Raw genomic sequence first — 18,834 nt, 5'->3', positions numbered from 1 at the left:
ATGGACTGTAACCCACCAGACTCATCTGTCCATGGGAATTCTCCAGGCAAGAATACTGCAGTAGGTTGCCATGCCCTCCTCCAGGGGATCTTCTCAACCCAGAAATCAAACTCAGGTCTCCTGTGTTGCAAGCAGGTTCTTTACTGTCTGAGCCACCAGGGAAGCTAGATGGAAAAAAAAAAAAAAATAGATAATCTCCATTGACATGAAGAAAGACAAAATGAATCTACATCGTTTGTTACATTTTATCAAGCTATCCACGTGCACTCTCTTCATAGACTCCTCCCCCACCCCCACCCACGTCCCTCCCCTCCGCCCCACCCCCACCCTCCCCCCGCCCCTCCCCTCCTCCCCAGTCATATGGTTAACAGATGATGAAGTAAGCTAGTCAATTGAAATAGGTCTTTGAGAGATTTAATGAAAATTCAGTCCACGATAGCTCTCTGAAACAGGGAGAAGAGTCGGAGTACAATAAGAATCTCTAAATAGATCTCATGAGAGATTATTTCCACAAGTAATATTGATTATTTACCCAAATAATAAAAGTTTAGAGATTGACAAAGTCAACATGTAGATAATTTTTAAAAGGGAAAAAGAAATATATGTGTGTCTATGAGTCTAGTTGGTATATGGCGTTTGCTGCCAGTGAAAGTTGTAGAATCAGTGAGCTTGCTCAGGTTCAATTAGATACTTGCTAGAATTGAAATTAAAAGAACTGTTAATTTTGAGGCTTCACATCAATTGATAACTAGATGACCTTAGATACAAATGTCTTTCACTCTGGAGTATTTTTCTGGAGATGTATTTCATTTTAGCCCAAGAGCTTAGACCATAGCCTCTCATTCATTTGTTTCCACTGAGTCCACAATGTGTAAGGTATTATTGCCAAATTTAGGGGAATATGAACCATACAGGAGATGAAATCCTGCTGAAAAGTTCTGCTAACAGTTCATGCCTCAGATACTGAAATAAATCTGAAAAAATTAAAGCATGTTCACTTTGTTTCAGTAATGTTGCTTGATGAATATTCTTTTTGCATAATTTTCTGTACCATTGTTTTGATTTTCTATTGTTTCTATTACCTAATAAAGCTGATAAAATATGAAAATGTCTTCTGTTTACATTGATTTATTCCTATTATTAACATTTGTAGTTACCCAGTTATCAGCAAAATTATACTGTTTAATTTTTTCAAGATCACTCTACTTTTATTTCTTTTTTATCTGTCAGTAGAAAATGACATGAGTGGGAGCTGAAATAGCCTCCACGGTATTCAAAATGTTTTTCCCTCACGTTGTAGTTATTCCCACAATCTTCTCTTATCTTTATTTGTCTACAATGACCAAGTGGCTAAAAAGTAATTACACGTATTTGTTTCATAGTGAAAGCAGATTACATACGATAATCTGAGAGATTCAATTAGAATCTGAGAGATTCAATTAAAGCTGCTTTTCGTGCGTATGTGTGTGTGTGTAAGCTGAGGGCAAGTGCTTTGGTTTTACTTACCGTAAGTTTGAGTAAAAATAGGTCTTTTTAAGTCATCTCACTAATGAGTCTACTAGATGTGATTTGAAGACAATAAAGTTTCTTTTCTACTAAGCATATGCAAACTTTCAAATGAACCACATTAGAAGAGTGCTCACTTATCCCAAGGATATAATGCTTTTGCCTAACACAGTTCTAAGACTCACTTTTCAATCACTTTCAGAGTCTATGTTTCATTCTTTAGAAGATACTCAACAGTCAGAGATGAATTTGGTTTTTGGAAACAGACAAATGTTATCCAAAGCCAAGTAAGGTGTCATTTTCAGCATTATTGTCACTTTAGGCCAAAAGTGAAGTCTGAGCTAACAAAGGGGGTTTTCTGATATGCCTCACAAACAGATTTTAAGGGTAAGTCCCAAACGGTTTACACAGAATAATGTCAATAAATAAGTACATGGCTTTCCAGGGTGATTATTTTGAGGGACTCTACTCCTCTCCAAGTACAAAGATGGTCTATTGCATAAGAACTCACCTTGGAATGCAGGGAATGTGGATTCAATTCCCTGGTCAAGGAACTAAGATCCCACATGCCATGGGGCAACTAAGCCCTTGGAGCCCAAGCACCACTAGGAAGATCTTGCATGACTTAACAAAGATCCCCATGCTGCAACTAAGACCCCCATGCAGATATCTACACATGGATCTATATATCTATATAAATAGGCACACATATACGTATATATATAAACAAGAACAAAATACACAACCAAGTTCAATATATCAAGAAAGTGGAAAGCATAGTGGAAAAGGAGTAGTAAGTCTAAAGGGTAGGAAGCTTGTCATGTTTATGGAACTGAAACAGCATCAGTCTGGTGAACACAGTAAACAAGAGGAGCGTGGAATGGCATGGGCATGGAGAGGTGGCCAGGGCAGGGACTCCCAGCTTTTCATCAGTACAAGAAAATCACATAAAACCTCATTCATATCATGTGAGCTGTTCCTTCCTGCTTACCTCTGTGTTACTATTCTCTGTGTGGGGACATCTCACCTAATGAGCTTATGCTTTCACACTTTATGCACAATGTCCTCAAATGCTGAACTGATAACATTGTGGTGAGCCCCTCCTTGTTTCTTCACAGGTACTCAGGGCTTTGGGGGAACCCATTCCTTCCTCAGGGTACGCTTTCCCTCTTGCACTTGATAACTCCTGCCAATACCCGAATCCATCTGGCTTATTCCTCTCCACTCTTTACATCCCAGTTCAGATATCTGCTCCTCCTCCCGGAAAACTCCTCTGGACCCCATCACCCCAAATCTCTGCTTACAGACTCAAAAATACAAGAAATAAAACTGTATTTTTCTGTAAATCAATTCACATTATACTATGTATCCCTTTCACAGTGCATTGGAAATTTAGTTTAATAAATTTAGAGTTCTCTGTCTTCACCCAGCTTTTCCTCCAATTTCTAGGAAGAAATATAATGCTGAGGTGCAGGAGTGGGAGTGAGGGAGGGTGAAACATTTGGTATTTAGGGTCATCATCCCTCCTCACCAGCTGCTTCTACAACATTCACATTCCCACCTGACTTGTGGGTGGCACCTTAGCTTTAACCACAAGCATTAGGACATCTACAGTTTCTCTCTCTCTCTCTCTCTGCCATTTTCAGGTCCATCTGGGCTCAAATGATAAAGAGGGGATCTGTATCTTTTCTGTCCCTTCCCTTCCCAGCATGGCGACAGTTCTCTTAGCGAGACCATCTAGGATTTCTCTATGCTCTGTACCGCTCCTGGGCACCTCTTCCTGATCCCGCACCTTTACTGGGTCACAGAACCTCTCCCCAGCTGTCTCAGGCTAAACCACCCCAGGAAGATATTCACTTCGGGTTCTATTAGGAAAGTGAGTTGCTTCTTCTCTCTGTTTTTGACTTCCCCAAGCTTATCTGGAGTTTGTATTGTTCTCCCAAGTCCACAGTTCAACCCAAGATATAGGAGACTTTGTCATGTCTATATATCTAGTATTTAGCATGATGCCTTGCATACTGTAGGCACTTAAATTTTCATTGAAATGAATTGAATTCAATTCTTCAGGGAGTTGCCTCTGCATTCCAGTATGGGCAGCCAAAATGACTTACTCATTGTCTAGCTTAATACTGATATAAATAGTGAAAGTAAAATAGAATCAGTTACACTAACTGAATAAATTGATATTCAACTTAGTATATAATAATAAGCAAGAGATGTAAGGATAAATGGAACCAACAGACCCTTGGATGCTTACATTTACATAGATGAGAAGAAAATGGGTTTAGGATAAGTGACACTGGCTACGGTAACAAAAACTCCAAAACACCAGTAAATTGTCACAAAGTCGCTCTCCCACTCAAGAAGAGTTCAATGCAGGTTTCCCTTATTAAGCTATTCACCAGAGTAGGTTTCCTCCAAGATGGGTCTCAGAGAATCAGGCTGTTTCAATTTGGCAACTCTGCCATCTTTATCTTATCTTCAAGACTTCAGATACAAGGAAAAGAAAGAACACTGAGAAGGCACACTCTCCTGTAAACGTTTCAGCCTGCAAGTGATACAGCATTTCGTCCGACATTCCACTGTTAGAAAAAAAAACAAAACTCAAGTAGTACAGCCTCACCTACATGCAAAGGGGCTGGGAAATACAGTTTAACTGTGTGCCCAGAAAAGGGAAATGGATGTGGTCAGCATGAAGCCAGTATCTGCCATGCATGCTCAGTTGCTTCAGTCTTTGCAACCCTATGGACTGCAACCCCCCAGGCCCCTCTGTTCATGGGATTCTCCAGGCAAGGATACTGAAGTGGGTTGCCATGCCCTCCTCCAGGGGATCTTTCCAACCCAGGAATTGAACCCAAGTCTCCTGCATCTACTTCATTGCAGGTGGATTCTTTACCCACCGAGCCACCAGGGAAGCCCAATATCTGCCATCAGCTTAGTTCAGTTCAGTCACTCAGTCGCATCCGAATCTTTGTGACCCCATGAACCCCAGCATGCCAGGCCTCCCTGTCCTTTACCAACTCCCGGAGTCCACCCAAACCCATGTCCATTGAGTCGGTGATGCCATCCAACCATCTCCTCCTCTGTCGTCCCCTTCTCCTCCTGCCCTCAATCTTTCTCAGCATCAGGGTCTTTTCCAATGAGTCAGCTCTTCGCATCAGGTGGCCAAAGTATTGAAGTTTCAGCTTCAACATCAGTCCTACAAATGAACACCCAGGACTGATCTCCTTTAGGATGGACTGGTTGGATCTCCTTGCAGTCCAAGGGACTCTCAAGAGTCTTCTCCAACACCACAGTTCAAAAGCAGCAATTCTTCTGCACTTAGCTTTCTTTATAGTCCAACTCTCACATCCATATGTGACTACTAGAAAAACCATAGCCTTGGCTAGATGGACCTTTGTTGACAAAGTAATGTCTCTGCTTTTAATATGCTGTCTAGGTTGGTCATAACTTTCCTTCCAAGGAGTAAGCGTCTTTTAATTTCATGGCTGAAGTCACCATCTGCAGTGATTTTGGAGCCCAAAAAAATAGTCTGACAGTGTTTCCACTGTTTCCCCATCTATTTCCCATGAAGTGATGGGACCAGATGCCATGATCTTCGTTTTCTGAATGTTGAGCTTTAAGCCAACTTTTTCACTCTCCTCTTTCACTTTCATCAAGAGGTTCTTTAGTTTTTCTTCACTTTCTGCCATAAGGGTGGTGTCATCTGCATATCTGAGGTTATTGATATTTCTCCCTGCAATCTTGATTCCAGCTTGTGCTTCTTCCAGCCCAGCATTTCTCATGATGTACTCTGCATATAAGTTAAATAAGCAGGGTGACAATATACAGCCTTGACATACTCCTTTTCCTATTTGGAACCAGTCTGTTGTTCCATGTCCAGTTCTAACTGTTGCTTCCTGACCTGCATACAGGTTTCTCAAGAGGCAGGTCAGGTGGTCCGGTATTCCCATCTCTTTCAGAATTTTCCACCGTTTATTGTGATCCGCACAGTCAAAGGCCTTGGCATAGTCAATAAAGAGGAAATAGATGCTTTTCTGGAACTCTCCTGCTTTCTCTATGATCCAGCGGATGTTGGCAATTTGATCTCTGGTTCCTCTGCCTTTTCTAAAACCAGCTTGAACATCTGGAATATCTGCCATAGTATACATTTAAACATGCAGATTAAATAGTCCCGAGTACCTTGAAGTAATAATGAAGGGCACTATCATAGTTCTGTTAAACCGGAAACAGAGCCACAGTCACTTGAGGGAATAAGACAAAAGAATTAGCAGGCAGTGTGTCACTAAGATGTTTGAAGTGGCTACTGCAACATTTAAAATTATGTACATAGCCCTTCTCAGTCTTAGACAAATCACTTCACATTTAACACCTTCCAAACGCATTTCACTCTCGTCCCTCCCCTGGCTTGCATGGGTTGCATGCCTCAAACGCTTCAGTGGTTTCCATTTACATTTGGGATAGGATTCAAAGTCTTTACCCAACCACAGGGTCCTGAATGATGAGGCCTCTGCCTGATTCTCTGGACTCAGCAGCCCCTCCCTCAGTCGACTTCTGCTACACAGACCTTCCTTGAGTTCTGAAACATCTCCAGTTGAAGCAAAAGGGAAGGGGTCAGGGAACAACCTTTAAAAAGAATGGCATGGTCATGGGACATGACAAAAACTGGTTAGAACCAACCAGCTCCAAGATGGCAGAAGACTCCACTTCCAGTAGACCTTGATCCTTGTTATACACTCATTGTAATACATTAGCAAGCTAAATGACACACCCACAAGTGCCATGACTGTTCTGTTCAGTTCAGTTCAGTTCAGTCGCTCAGTCGTGTCCGACTCTTTGCAACCCCATGAATCGCAGCATGCCAGGCCTCCCTGTCCATCACCAACTCCCGGAGTTCACTCAGACTCATGTCCATCGAGTCAGTGATGCCATCCAGCCATTTCATCCTCTGTCGTCCCCTTGTCCTCCTGCCCCCAATCCCTCCCAGCATCAGAGTCTTTTCCAATGAGTCAGCTCTTCGCATCAGGTGGCCAAAGTATTGAAGTTTCAGCTTCAACATCAGTCCTACAAATGAACACCCAGGACTGATCTCCTTTAGGATGGACTGGTTGGATCTCCTTGCAGTCCAAGGGGCTCTCAAGAGTCTTCTCCAACACCACAGTTCAAAAGCATCAATTCTTCGGTGCTCAGCCTTCTTCACAGACCAACTCTCACATCCATACATGACTGTTCTGAGGCCAATTATTAAAGGTTAAAAAGTGGGCAAGTCTCCCACCGGTCTTCCCACAGGTTATGTTGGGCCTGGTCTATCATTCCTCACCTGCCCTCACCCCACTCATCCTACCAGGATCCTCTTAAAGGTTCCTTCTTCCTAGATGTTTCAGTGATTCCCAAATTTAAATCCCCTTGTCTTACTGTACTTGAAATTGCACCTAGTACTTCTCATTCATAACCCCCACTAGACTGTGGAATCATGCATTTAATATAATTACTGTTGATTCAGTGTCTACCTCTAACCAGTTCTTTGTGAGCAGAAACTGTCTGAATTCACCCCTCTGTCTCCAGTGCCAAGTATACATTGCCTGCTCCTAAAAGTTATCCTATAAATAGCTTTTAAAATAGGCTGAAATAGTTACAAAGCATATCAAGAAATATCTAGAATTTAGCTAAGCCTTAAAGGATAAGAAGCGGCTTCATTTTCAAATGCAGGGGTAATATCAAATACCCTTGGTCAAAGGGTACCAACTTTCAGTTGTAAGATGAGTAGGTTGTGAGGATCTCTTGTACAGCTGAGTGACTATATGACCAACATGGCACTGTCTCATACACTTGAAAATTGCTAAAAGACTCAGTCTTTAGTGTTCTAGCTTATATGCAGAGTACATCATCAGAAATGCTGGACTGGATGAAGCACAAGCTGGAATCAAGATTGCCAGGAGAAATATCAATAACCTTGGATATGCAGATGACACCACGCTTATGGCAGAAAGTGAAGAACTAAAGAGCCCCTTAGTGAAAGTGGAAGAGGAGAGTGAAAAAGTTGGCTTAAAATTCAACATTCAGAAAACTAAGATCATGGCATCTGGTCCCATCATTTCATGACAAATAGATGGGGAAACAGTAGAAACAGTGAGAGACTTTATTTTAGAGGGCTCCAAAATCACTGCAGATGGTGACTTCAGCCATGAAATTAAGACACATGCTCCTTAGAAGAAAAGTTATAACCAACCTAGAAAGCATACTAAAAAGCAGAGACATTACTTTGGTAACAAAGGCCCATCTAGCCAAGGTTATGGTTTTTCCAGTAGTCATGTATGGATGTGAGAGTTGGACTATAAAGAAAGCTGAGTACCGAAGAATGATGTTTTTGAACTGTGGTGCTGGAGAAGACTCTTGAGAATCCCTTGGACAGCAAGGAGATCCAACCAGTCCATCCTAAGGAAAATCAGTCCTGAATATTCATTGTAAGGACTGATACTGAAACTGAAACTCCAATACTTTGGCCACCTGATGCGGTGAACTGACTCATTTGAAAAGACCCTGATGCTGGGAAGGATTGAAGGCGGGAGGAGAAGGGGACAACAGAGGATGAGATGGCTGGATGGCATCACCGAGTCAATGGATATGGGTTTGAGTAAACTCTGGGAGCTGGTGATGGACAGGGAGGCCTGGTGTGCTGCAGTCCTTGGGGCGGGAAAGAGTAGGACACAACTGAGCGACTGAACTGAACTACACATATACAAAAGGTAAGTATGTGAGGCACTGGGTGAGCTAATTAACTTGATTGCGGTAAATATTTTACAATGAACATTTATATCAAATCATCACTTTAAATATAGACAATTTTATGTGTCAATAATACCTCAATAAAGCTGGGGAAAAATAGTACAAAATAAAGATAGTAGGATTTTTTAAAAGTCAATCAAAGATGGCAGCACTGGAACAGTCCTTAAGGCCCCCTGCTGTGCCCACAGTCAACTTGTTACTCGCTGGATATGATTTCCTGGGAGATGGATTGGGGCTGCAGGAGTAGGGAGGGTACCAGGGTCTTTGGGGTACATGCTGTTTACCTACAAGTACAAACATATTTCAATATTTAAAAACTTGGTATGTTTGCATGGAGGTAGCCAGGCCAAACATACCAAGTTTTTAAATATTGAAATATGTTTGTACTTGTAGGTAAACAGCATGTACCCCCAAAGACCCTGGTACCCTCCCTACTTATGGAAGTAGCCAGGCCAAGGGCTTCCCTTGTGGCTCAATTGGTAAAGAAGGCACCTGCAATGTGGGAGACCTGGGTTTGATCCCTGGGTTGGGAAGATCCCCTGGAGAAGGAAAAGGCTACCCACTCCAGTATTCTGGCCTGGAGAATTCCATGGGGACTGTATAATCCATGGGGTCACAAAGAGTCGGACACGACTGAGCACCTTTCACTAGCCAGGCCAAATCTCTGTTCTGAGTAGGCGTGAGCTGGGAAGTCTCCAGCAAAGGTGACACTAAGTTGCTTGAAATTTCACGGGTGATGTGGCAACGACAGACTAGTGTGAAGGTAAGGTGGACAGAACTAGAGGGAAAATTGTGAAGGTGCAGTCCTGTCAACTTCGGGCTGAGATAAGCTTCGGTGACCTCGCGTGTAACGTGAAGAAAATAGTAGTACTGATTCCAAAAGAACCCAATGAGGAAACCATGGGCAAAGTGTTTGCCACACGGTGTGGTCAGTGGCAGCTATAATTACTGTTGCGGTCGCCATTGTTGTTTCTCGGGAAAGGACTGGGCAAGAGAACCTGGGCGCTAGCTCGCTTCTGCCATTATCTGTGTGGCCCCGGCAAGTCAACCACTCTGATCAAAATGTTGAGTGTATGAATGCATGAATTTTATGGGCAAAGGATCATATTTTTATGATTGTCAAAGGAATTTAAATTTTCATTTCACATCCTACATCTACCTTAAGTACCTGGAACCAAATTGTCTTTCTTATTTTAGTATAAACTATATTCATTATTCTGTTGCTTTTTTATTATAAAAGCACCAAATTCATGTTGTAGCTCCCTCAAGGAAAAATGTCATTTCATTTTTTTTAATGTACTCAATATTATTATTTGAATATAAAGCACAATACCCACTGTTTCCAAATTTTAAACTTTTATTTCAACTACTTAAACACACAACTGTTAACTATAACCATAATATTAATAAGGAATAGAAATATTAAAATATAAAAATTAAGTGCTGAAACATATTTTAATTAAAAACATTTGACATGGAAATTCCTCCACAACAAATCATCAAATAAAACCACTGCATCCTGGTGCCTGAACTTTTCCTAAAACAAATACAAAAAAAGAAGAAGAAAGGTCTTAGAAGCCATTAAACAAACTTTACGATTATGTGTATGAAAATAAAGTGAAGTGCAATTTCACAAAAGGAAAAATCTCACCAAAAATGAATGAGGTATATTTATGTAGGTCACTGTAGTTAAATGGAAAAAATCAAATAGTGACAAAATATAGTCACAAAATCTCTCAACATCGAAAGAATAGACCACCTCTCATACAATAACTGAAGACACAGACATATCCGCAATCAAAAATCATTTGCATCGAAGTGATGATTCATTCTCACAGCCACCACTGATGCTTACAAACTCTGCCTCCAAAAGCTCAACCCAAAAAAAAAAAATCTTTACCTTCATCTATATTTTGTGATAACAAATTGAGGCAAAACTAAATTTTAATTCACTTGGAAGGAAAAGACATCTTTTGCTCCTGTTCCTGCTTCTCGGTACATATTTATTAATCCCAAGGAGCTTTTTGACCTCATACCGACTATTCATCCATTTTCATCAGCCATTATCAGTGGTCCCTGCAGTGCACCTCAGCGGGTTGGCAGGAGAACTTGTAGAATCAGGTTTCATGGAAAAAAGATGCTTTTCACTTCTCAAGTCTCAGTCTATACTTCAGAGGAAAAAAAAAAAAAATGCTCCGTTCAGTGTGGTGAATTTCCCTAGAGAATGTGACCGCATTTACAATGGACACTGTCAAAAATAAGACTTGAATATAAAACCAGGGTCTAGGATATTACAAACTCAACAGTGAGGAGGACAAAAACAACCATAGGCTGCATTTCTACATATTGAAATTCCTGCAGCCAGATGTTCCTGGGGTTTATTAAAATGTGATCTGATTAAGGGATTATTGGGAGGGTTGTCCTATAAATCATGCTGTTAGTCACACGCATTCAAAGGAATTCCTACAATGCTAGAAAAGTTGAATTTAACATTGGAGAGTGTTTACATTGCCACCAATCGAGTAACAGAGAGGAAGTGGGAAAAAAAAATCCACAAACCAGAGCAAGCATGCCTCAGGGAGTAAGAAGATTACAGGAATTTAGCTGTTTATTAGGGCAGAGACATGCTGTAAGGATTAAAGGGGATGAAGGAAAGGGGTGGCTTCAAAGTCCATTAGTTTACCTAATGTAAAACATAAACGTTTTCTAGAAAAAATAAAATTAAAATATGTATATGTTTTTGACAACTAAATTACAAGTATCTTTGTAATTTATATATTCTATACAAAAAAAGCAAGAAAAAACTGCTGTATTGTTTAAATGGAAAATACCAGGTTCAATCCCTATAAAAGCATCAAATGCATACCATTTAGGATAATATCACTGATGCACATTTGACAACAAAATTACAAAGCTCTTTGATATACTGTGTGTGAAGAGTGGCAATTAAGGCCAATAAAATCAAAGGAAGAAAAAAAACTAATTAACACTAACATATCATTATGACTCACTAGCATATAAACTCCCATGCCTGCTCTAAATTGCCAGCAATTGGCAATTCCCAAATTCCTAAGGATGCAGATAAGAGTTTCCAGAAACTGGAGCCACCAGAGGTTTGGGGGGGCTCTTGAGAACTTTGACAATTCTTCCTCCTAGCAAAAGGCCCTAAGCACACCAAGGACTTAAAACCCACCCGTCCCTGCTCCCAAGAATGCAATCTCAAGATTATGAACTATAGTGGTGAGTTGTAGATTCTAAACAAATTATGTTACTGCTTTATTTCAAAAAAATTAATGGTTCGTTTTTGTGGCAGAAACAACATGGAATCTGAAGACATAAGATTTGAGTTCAAATTCCAGATCAGGTATTTACTATCCCCGTAAATTTGGGCAAATCATTTAACCCTCCACAAATGAGAATCATAGCAATGTCTACCCCACAGAGTTGTTGTGAGGAAAAATGAGGCAAAATGAATGTGGATGAATGTGGAAATATTCTAAAAGTGGCAAAAAAAAAAAAAAAAAACCTCTACAAATGTTAACTCTTCCACTGTACCATGAGCAGGCTCCGTCTAAACTTGTGCACGTGTGCTCAGTGGCTCAGTCATGTCTGACTCTTTGCAACCCCACAGACTATAGCCCACTAGGCTCCACTGTCCATGGAATTTTCCGGGCAAGAATACCAGAGTGGGTTGCCATTTTCTACTTCAGGGGATCTTCCCAACCCAGTGATTGAACCCATCTCTCTTTCATCTCCTGCATTGACAGGCGGATTTTTTACCATTGACACCATCTGGGAAGCCCTCCCTCTAAACTTAGCAGGTGAGAAAAGTACAACAATTTCCTGCTACAAAAACCTTAATACACTGAAATTAAACTGATCATAATAGAAAAAAAAAAAATAACATAATGTAGACAGAAAGACACCATGAAAACTAGATTTAGTAAAATTGGTCCAGGTTTCATATGGAGAAAACCTGGCAGAAATTTTCAGCAAGACATTAAATCTGTTTTTATACAGTAAACAAACCCAGATTTAAAAGACCACTGTGGATTGGAAGGTGAGAGGGAGGTTCAAGAGAAGAGGGACATGTGTATACCTATGGCTGATTCATGTTGCTATATGGCAGAAGCCAACACAACTTTACAAAGCAATTATCCTCCAATTAGAAATAATTTTTTTTAAGTAAAAACAAAATAAAAAAGGCCCATGTGGCTTTGAGATTGTATGGACAATCATTTGAAGAATCTAGTTAAAAATAAAAATAAAGATCATACTTGGCTACTGATAGCAAACTAAACATGTACTACCACAAAATTAATAACTAACTGCAGCTAACAGTTTTATTCTTCTAACTTTGTTATTGAAAAATCCATGGTACAGATGATCTCCTAAACTCCAACCATTACAAAAGAGACATCATTTAAATTCAGAAAAGGACTGATTTTCCAAAAGTATTCTGGATGTAGGGTATTTCTGCATAAGTGTACCAAATGACAGGATGTACCAAGAGCACTTTGTCAAGGTCACTGTACCATACACAAGGAAGATATTATTGCTACAGATATCTGAAAAGCTGTTTTGAATCTTGTAGAATAAGCCAAAATATGTGAAATTTATAAAACCAAGAATTCTACAAAAATGATATAAAAAACACAGCTCAATATAAACTAGAGTAACTTGGTGGGGGGATGGGGACCACAAGTCAAATTTCTCCCCTGGCTTCTTTGGCAACCCTGACTTGATTTTCACGTTACTCAGTCACACACATACCTATCTTTGTTCATCTCTGCTCCTCTGCAGTTACTCCTCCTCTCAGCTATTGAGCTTTCAAATAACTGGTTTCCTCTGTTGCATTTCTGAACTCCCTAAACAGCTCAAGCAATCAGCTCACCAGTTACCCATTCCTGACATGGGTTCGGCATCTGCGGCCTCTCCAACCTACCACTGCCTGGGTGGTGAAGCCCCACACACTGGAGTGCAGGGTACCAGGAGAAGGTCTCATGCCACCCAGAGGAAAACATATTTGCAAAACCAACTCATAAGCGGCTGCCCTGCTTAAAATTCCATTGAATCTTGGGATTCTGGGGATTCCTCTAGGTCTAACGAGTCCCCTAAGCCTCCCTGCGAGTTTAGGGTAAACCCCGAGTCTTTCAGGGCATTATGAGCATTCATAAACTTCTGCAGGTATTTGGAGGTATACAACCAGTGATGTTTCAAAACGTCTTCCATTTCGTAGTACTTGGACTGCCTGGCATTCATTTTCCGGAAACGCCTGAACAGTTTGTTGCCAGATTCATTTCCCTCGCTTGCCCATGCCCCAATGGAGCCATCCCTCTCAATAATTTCAGGGACGTGAGCCAAGGTTTTGTGAAAATAATTGGTGATTTTGCCTTCATATCTATACTTGAACTTGGTGGAGAGGAGCTCAGCAAAGCGCTGTGAATTGAAGCTATACTGGCAGAGGGATTCCGGGCACTCTTTAGCAGGGCATGAGGATCGCCAGACGGGTTTCATCTTCAAATAAAGGTCCATCAGTTCCTTCAAGGCTTCGTGCCTCTCCTGGGAGGGAATTAATTCACAAACTGCCTCAACCGTCTCTTTGGTCATGAGCTTCCGGGCAAAGTTGCCGTTCATCCTCATGATAGGCTTCAGGTTCATCTTCTTTCGGAGGTGCTTGTCCAGGGTAGCCTGCCATCTTTTCCTTTCCTCTTTGGAGGCGTTGGGGTTCTTATACACCTCTCCGATCTCCAGCTGGAAGATCTTGTAGAACTCAGCCGCATTGCCGATGTCGCAGTGGAGTGCATCTATGGAAGGGACAGTCTCAATGAAGGGTTTGGCCGAGACCCCCTTCACCCGGTCCCGCAGTTCCTCCACGGTCTCATGGTAGGGGTTAGAACGCCAGACCTCATAGCGCTCCAGATTCTCAGCGTGGCTTCTAGTTATGGAATGGAAGACCAGATTTTGAGAGGCCTCCAGGCGAGTGGCATCACAAAGGGTGCAAATGTAGACTGAGCCGGAAGCCTCGAGACCTTCCACTTCGCGGACCAGTTTCTCATCGTAGCCGGTGCCCCTAAAGATGAATTTGAAAGTCCGGAGGATGCCTCCCATCTCCAGCATTAATTCGCTGCTCTTCATGGCCTCCCTCTCGGCAATCAGAGGGCTCAGGATGGCCGTCAGGGTCTCGTGGTCAGACTCATCGGCTAGCATGAGGCACAGCGGCTTGCAGCACAGCTCGGAGTTAGGCTTGGCTTCCTCGAACACCTTCACGTTCTGTGACCCGTGAGCAATGCTGATTTTCATGACCGTGAAAGAAAACCGAACCGCCTTTTCTGGAACTGCCGGTCCGCTGCCGTGCTTCTCGCTCACATCTCCCATCCCATCACAAGACTCCTTCACCACCACGGTGAAGGGGCCATTCAGGTAGTCGTCAAGCTCTTGGGCTCTCATGCCCTCCAGAATGTCTTCTTCCATGTCCATCAGAGCGGACACCAAAGCTGCATCATAGCGAAAGCGCTTGGCGATGGTGTCCACCGGGTAATCGTCCACAGAGGAGGCCAGTCCAGACAGTCCATCAATAATGCCCACGTCAGTGCTGGAAGACACGTTCTTCAGAGGTGGCTGCCACTCGAAGGGGTGGTAGCCTGGCAGAAGGACTTTCTCAGCACTCCGAAGGGAGTGCAGAGGCTGGAAAATCTGCCTCCCGGTGATGGCCTTCACAGTCCTGTACATCTTGTGGTACTGGCTGCAGCTGAGGAAGGTGTTGACGCGGATGGCTAAGCAGACAGCCGGCTGCAGGCCGGAGCCACGTCCCTTCATGATGGCCTCCAGCTCATCCGCTTGTCTGTGCTCATTTCTCGCTCTCAGCGCCAGCAGGAACAAGGTCAGGCACACAGACTTCACATCTCCACCTTCTTCTTTGTCGGCAAAAGCCTTGACCTGCATCTTGAGCTCCCTCAGCCGGTGCTTCTGAGCCCGGCGGGTCAGGGACAGGAGATGCTGGCGGGGCCGGCCCCCTTTATTGATATGCACAAAAGTCTCTTTCGATTCCTTGTGGCTTGAGACATGGTGATTGTATTTTTCCAAGCTGACCTCCTCATCGCACTCCTCTGCTGGACATTTCACCATCAGGGAGTTCAAGATGCTCAGAAAAGACTTCACCGGACTCTCCAGATCAGTGGGGAAGCAGGGATACCGGCAAGAAGGACAATAGCTGCCCAGGACTTTGAGGCATCTGAGAATGCAGATCCTGCAAAAGACGTGCTTACAGTTGGTCTCCACGGGATCGGCCAGAATGTGTTCGCAAATCTGGCAGGATATAGATTTCACAAAGTGCGCTGGGAAGTCCACTGCCAGGAGCCTGGTACTGAGGTGTATCTTATTGCAGTTGGCAATCTTCTTCATCAGTTCCTTGCTGCTGATCCTGTCCTGAGTTCTTCTCTTGCACCGTCGGGCTTGTCTCGCTCGGTCGATCACAGTTCTGAGTCTTTTGCTGAGCTGCGAGTTTGGCGGCTGACTCTTCCTCTTGAGTCCTCGACGGGCAGCATCACAGATGTCACAGGATGGTGTGTGGGGGTGCCACTCCATCGTTGCATTCCTCGAGGAGTAAACCTCACACGGGGCACTGCTGAACTTCCTGTGCATGAAGCTCCAGCAGTTATGGCAGAACTCAGTGGGGTGGATCGAGTCCACATCTGCCTTCACGTCGATCCGGAAGACCTTGGCAATGAGGTCTGGCCAGGACGTGGCCCTCTTTTCCTTCTTTCGTAAGAGGACTTGGGTTTTGCCATCCACGGGCCCATGGACTGGATATCTCCTGTGGTGCTGATCAGCTTTGAGAGAATTCCCACAGATGCGGCAGAGATGTCTCAGGTTGGCTTGGTGGATTGCTTTGTCTCTTGCTTTTCCATCATCATGGGATTTTTTCTGAAATTTTGGGTGGGGCTTTAATGCCGGTTGAGTCAGGGCTGACTTCAGACCACCAGCCTTGTCCAGGGCTGCTGGAGATTGCTCTAGAGAGGGCTTCCCCTCGGAGGAATCTTGCTTTTCTGCTTCAGCATTTTCAGGGGCCTTTTCAAAGGATCTCACCCTGAACAGCTTAAATTTCCATTCTGAAAATTTAATATGTGGATGCTGGATTTCATCTGGGGCAGAACTGAGTCCCAGGGTAGGTGGCAGAGAGACAGCCATGCTGGCTGGTACCTGGGAACAATAAAAACAAGTCAGATGAGGAAAAAATGTCAACATCCCACTGATGCATCTTGGAAAGAATACAGATTAGTACATTCAATTATTCACTTATTAAGTCATCCAGAAAGTTAATTATTAAATCTCCTATTTTAATATACTATGTTAGGTGCTGATCATATATCAGAGAATAGAGTCATTCCCTGTTCTTACAGTGTAGATGGTCATTTAAACCAGGTATGTAAGTACGTGCACCACCATAGTTTATTTTACATATATGTCTACAACCTTATATTTTAGTTTATTATTTTTATTGAGGTACAGTTGATGTACATACCATATATACAATATTATTTCCCTTTTACTAAAACCTTAAGGTCTCTGAGGACAAAAATCTCTGAACGATTTACCTCTGTATCCCCAAGGTTCCTAGTACACATTACATGCTCAATAGTTGTTTGCCAAATAAATGCAAGAAAAAACTGGCTACTAAAACCAAAGAAAAGTCATATTTTCTGCATTGTATCAGCCTCTTTGCAGTAGCTGGACAATGTATTTCCAGCTTTTTAAAGCTGTCTCCCAGGAGGTTGATTGTTTATTTCTTCCAAACGGGACATAAAAGGATGATAAAGCTACAAATCCAAAGAAACTAATTACTCAGTACTTGAAAGGATGAAGTGAATTTTGAGCTTTATGAATGCATGCTAATAATAAGTATCATGGATAGTAATTATGCTTACAATTTTAATTAGTGAACGCTGCTGTAAATTAAAAGGCTGTGTCTCCATTAGAAACAAACCCCACAGAACTCTCTAAACCTGAAACAAACCACAGTGTGCATATACAAAGATTCTGAAGAACTTTTAAGATGAAAAATTCGAGTTTTTTCAGATAAAATTCCACAGGCCATCCTGAAAGTCATTACCACGCACTGATCATTAATTAGCTCTATAGTTTGTAATGAGAAGAGGTGGGAGTAATATTTTTCTTCTTTGAAAAACATTAGCAATTATACATTTCAGGAAACCCTAGAAATCTGTGTTGTGGTGTAGCCATCATGGCGCTGTAGAGAAAAAGTCTTAAAATGCCATTTGAGTATCTCTAGACCCAATTAGCCCAATATTCTCAAAATTCTTTAGTACACATAACTGGAAAAAACAGCAACTGTATATTCAAACTGTCATCTATATATCCCATATTTGGCTGGATTAATGCACTTTTTTCTTAAAGTCTTGGTTTAATTTGCTACAATATTGCTTCTGTTTTATGTTTTGGGCTTTTTTTTTTTGGTGGGGGCAGGTGCAGTGCTGTGAGGCATGCAGGAACCTAGCTCCCTGATCAGGAATCCAGCCCACACCCTCTGCAATGGGAGGCAAAGTCTTAATTACTTGGACTGCCAGGGAAGTCTCTGGTTTAATGCTCTTGACTTGGTGATTATATTAAATAACATTTTCCCCTCAATTAACTAACCAAATTGATATTTTTCTAGTCATATGGTCATGGAGACTAACCCTCAGAGGAACACGCTTTGCCCAGAGGTGGGGTTGGCGGTGGGGGGCGGGAGGGCAGGGGGAGCCGCCAGGGCTGCCTGATGGCTGCCGACTGTTTCCGGTCAGGCCGTCCCTTTAAACCGCTGAAGTCTGCTCCATCTCGCATGCATTATGTTTCGGAGGTTCATGTTTTTGTAAAAACTAATAGCCAACTTCCAAGTCTGGGTTGAAAAGGAAATCCTGTTACCTTGTTCTGTATGCAGGACTGTGTGAGAACCAAACAGTTCCAAACCATTTCAAAGGCCTCCTTAACCTCAGAAGTATTTCAGCTGCAGCCCAACCAACACCTCAAAGTCGCATACGGTTCAATTATGTTCCTAAATTCTGTCCTGGGTCAGGGTCAGGGGCCTTCCCATGCCCCCTCTGTCGCCTTGGTTTGAACTCATTCCCAAGTGTCTTTTTCATTTCTTTAGCCTTCCCCTTCCCTGTCTTTTTCTAGCACACTAGTTCTCTGGAATCCCAAGATAATACTTTGAATTCTTTTAAAACATGCATGACCATCTCTAGAGTTATTCAAGTTAAATATTGAACTTTCACAATCAGTAAGTCAAGGCATGTTAGAAGGAGCCCTAGAACCGTCTCCCCTCCCTACCCACACCTCGCCTTGACTCCCACTACCCTAAAATAGTCTATCAGAATCAGCTGAAATACATTTGTGAAAGTACTCCCAGAAAAAGTACCATCACCACGCTATTATTAGCCACTGACATCCAAATCAAATTTACTTATTAGATTGTTTTTCTATTTAGCTGCTACAAGTTTATCCAAACTAGAAGCAAGAATGGAGTAGGGAAAATGTGTTATT

General features: G+C 42.3%; 1 protein-coding gene across 1 annotated transcript; it reads right to left on the bottom strand.

Annotated features, from left to right (window-relative positions):
- Positions 1-11,239: 11,239 nt before the first annotated feature.
- RAG1 (recombination activating 1) lies at positions 11,240-18,621 on the bottom strand. The gene is made up of 2 exons (XM_055549322.1): positions 18,217-18,621; positions 11,240-16,494 (listed from the first exon to the last, which is right to left on the bottom strand). The coding sequence occupies exons 1-2, from the start codon at positions 18,262-18,264 to the stop codon at positions 13,351-13,353; spliced, it is 3,192 nt and encodes a 1,063-aa protein (XP_055405297.1). The 5' UTR covers positions 18,265-18,621; the 3' UTR covers positions 11,240-13,350.
- Between the last annotated feature and the right edge of the window lie 213 nt (positions 18,622-18,834).

Source organism: Bubalus kerabau, chromosome 15 (assembly GCF_029407905.1).
Source record: "Bubalus kerabau isolate K-KA32 ecotype Philippines breed swamp buffalo chromosome 15, PCC_UOA_SB_1v2, whole genome shotgun sequence".
Classification (NCBI taxonomy): domain Eukaryota; kingdom Metazoa; phylum Chordata; class Mammalia; order Artiodactyla; family Bovidae; genus Bubalus; species Bubalus kerabau.
The sequence above is the reverse complement of the archived record's forward strand: the minus strand, read 5'-3'. Positions and strand labels throughout refer to the sequence as shown.